Raw genomic sequence first — 3,070 nt, 5'->3', positions numbered from 1 at the left:
TACCGCCCCGCCCGGCTCCGTCCGCCACCGCCCCGGCCGCACGCCGCTCCCGATGGCGCCGAAGAAGACGCCGAAGGGCAAGTCGGGCTTCTTCGGTGTGAGGCAGAAGCCCTCCGGCAACTAGGGTGTGGAGTTCACCGATGCCGGAAGGCGTTGGTGGATCGGCACGTACCCCTCCGCCCACGAGGCCGCGCGTGCCTACGACGTGGCGGTGTGGCGTGCCGAGAGGCCTCGGTCGCACCTCAACTTTCCAGAGATCAAGAGTCAGGCGGAAGCGGAGATGCTTGTGCCGCAGGGCATCAACATGAAGGAGATCACGACGAAGCAGAAGAAGACGAAGAAGCCGGCGGTTGTCGTCAGTGCTGGCGAGACCGATGAGGAGGCGATGGCGAGGTTTGCTCGGGAGCATCCGAAGTACGTCCAGGCCGAGATGGAGTACTACTGGAAGCGTGAGGCGGAGCAGAAGAAGAAGGGGCCGAAGGAGGATGAGGCCGGTCCCTCGACGGTGATCCCCATCGAGTCCTCTTCCGAGGAGGACTGGGCAGACTTCTTGGAGGAGGAGGAGGAGGAGGAGGAGGGGTGCGACGACCCGACGAAGGAGGAGTTCTGGGAGCAGTTCCATAGCTCCGATGAGTAGTTTATCTAGTAGTTCTCGGAGTAGTTTATCTAGTAGTTGAAGTTGATGTATGAAACTATGTTGAAGTTGATGTATGAAACTATGTTGAATTTGATGTTTGAACTATGTTGAATGGACTAGTAGTATGTCGTTTTACATCTTCATTTTGGACCATCTATTGGAGTTGCTCTTTTGGACCATCAATTTGGACCATCTGTTGGAGTTGAGCTTTTTTCGGAGCCCCAAAACGCACTTTTTGACGGTCCAAATTTTACATCTCCGGTTTTGGACCGCCAAAATTTGGACCATCTATTGGAGATGCTCTAGTGCCAAACAAGGTGGGGTAGGCTAGAGGTGAAACCCATAAGATCTCGTGACCAACTCATGGTTCTGGTACATGGATAGCAAGCTTCCACGCAACCATTGTTTGTTACTTCATCCACGTGAGAAGATAAACGAAATAACATGAAAAATAATACTTCATTCACGTGAAATGACATGAAAAATATGTGTTATTTATCTATCACGTGAAATCATCATGTGAAATAAAATAACATGAAATAACATCTTGTTTGTTACTTCATTCACGTGATGGAGTACTACGTATTTACTACTCCTGTGGAGTAACAAACACAAGTTTCCTACTCAAAGTGCTTTACAAAAACAAGATGAGTGCTAACACTTCAACAGGAAGGGTACCGAGAGAGAGAGAGAGAGAGAGAGAGAGAGAGAGAGAGAGAGAGAGAAAGAATTTATAGTTTCATAATTCATTCACGTGAAAAAATGTGTGCTGCAGTAGACAAATATGTATGAAATATCAACAAACCTGTTCCCAATATGGGGTCCAGCAACAGAACATGCCTTTTTGCGATATCTTTGGGTAAATTGTGATAGATGAGCTGTGAGGACATTTATAAAACTTAGTAACTTGACACGCCTAGCATATAATGCAAAAGTGGATTAAACCAAACCTGTTTCCCATCATCTCCTTCCCTGTGAATAAGAATCTTCCCAATCTTTATACCTTTACAGCATGCCCGCAGAGCATTCTCCATACTTTCGCCACTGGAACACAATTTGTGACGAATCACGAACACAATGATGTTTCATTCAAAGTTGTATCACATGTTTTGTTCATAGATGCCTTATAATAATGGACTGAATTACAGACCATAAGTGGTTTAATAAAGCATGTTTAATTGATAATTCACCTATGAATGAAGGCTCAAACCCATATAGCAAAGCTAAAGGAGACTGAAAACTGAATTCCCAGCATAATAGTCTGGAGCATTCATAAACTACAATTGCATTGTTTTGCACAGACTGTCCCAGGTATACGTATTAAGGAACTTTTGTCTCTGTGTGAGTGCCAAAGTTGTTCGGTCATTTTGAGCCTCAACAAAGCAATGGTTAAAATATTTTGGAAGAGTTGGTACCTCCTAATCACTGATATCCCACATAAACTTTTTGAGAAATCCACACCAGTGTAAACAGATCCTGCATGCATAAGAAAGTGCATAAGGACAAACATATGAACTACTAACAGGAGAGAATGCACATGCAAGTAACTCCAGCAGACAGTATTATTAGAAGAAAAAGGAATTATGGAGATGGATAAACTATTGTCCCTGTACGAGCTAGTAGTATGCATGTTTGTAACAACTAGCAACCATACCGTTGTTCTCCCATAAATGCCAAAACCATGGAACTGCATGTAAGCAATCATTTGCTAAACAGGGATGATAAATCGCCGGCTAAGTATTTAAGTCATTTCAGATTAAGATAAGATATCAAGACTTGCCTAGTTGGTTGGATATCTAGGATAAGTATTACATGAGCTGAGAGATGCGAGCAATGTGGTTACTTTGAAGTCAAATATTTCTACAAGAAACTGAGAGGCATCGCCCATCAGGGGGGTTAGAGGATTTGGTCAGCCTGGATCCCTGTTACAACTAAGATATCCTTGTAGCCAATAAGCAATGGTGCACCTTCTGCGCAGAGAATGGAAAATGACGAATCTTATGTGGTACTAAATTCCCAATGAGGTGCATTTTAAAAGGCAGCTTCGAAGAAGCAATTGCAAGGCGCAGGATTAAATCAGGAGATGGCCCAGAAGGAGCTCCCCCAATATGACCAGGAGATGGCCCGGAGCTTCTTCAGCCATGGTTATACTAGATTGATATCCTAGCATTTCTGTAGAGCTGAAGTTGTTTTTTGTCGGTATTAGAGCATCTCCAATAGACGGTCCAAATGTAAAAATACCTAACTTTTGGACCGTCTGGGGCAAAAAACGCTGCTCCAACAGACGGTCCATATGTAAAAAAAATTGGACCGCGGCCTCCTCGTGATGTAAAATACAACACCTCGCGGTGCAAATTTACATCACGAGGTGCATCTGGTCCAAAACCAGCCGCCGCCCGCGAACGCCCAACCACCAGTTCCTTTCCTTTCCCG

At 44.8% G+C, this 3,070-nt stretch overlaps 1 protein-coding gene across 1 annotated transcript in view; it reads right to left on the bottom strand.

Moving 5' to 3' along the window:
* The window catches only part of LOC123086638 (uridine kinase-like protein 3), an 11,669-nt gene that overhangs the window by 2,661 nt on the left and 5,938 nt on the right, over positions 1-3,070 (bottom strand). Inside the window, exons 11-13 of the mRNA XM_044508410.1 lie at positions 2,053-2,113; positions 1,588-1,681; positions 1,443-1,515 (exon numbers count right to left, since the gene is read on the bottom strand). Coding sequence (XP_044364345.1) covers positions 1,443-1,515; positions 1,588-1,681; positions 2,053-2,113 — 228 coding nt within the window. The remainder of the gene's footprint in view (positions 1-1,442; positions 1,516-1,587; positions 1,682-2,052; positions 2,114-3,070) is intronic.

This window comes from Triticum aestivum, chromosome 4A (genome assembly GCF_018294505.1).
Source record: "Triticum aestivum cultivar Chinese Spring chromosome 4A, IWGSC CS RefSeq v2.1, whole genome shotgun sequence".
NCBI classification, from domain to species: Eukaryota; Viridiplantae; Streptophyta; class Magnoliopsida; order Poales; family Poaceae; genus Triticum; species Triticum aestivum.
Note: the sequence above shows the minus strand (reverse complement) of the source record. Positions and strands in the feature narration are given on the sequence as shown.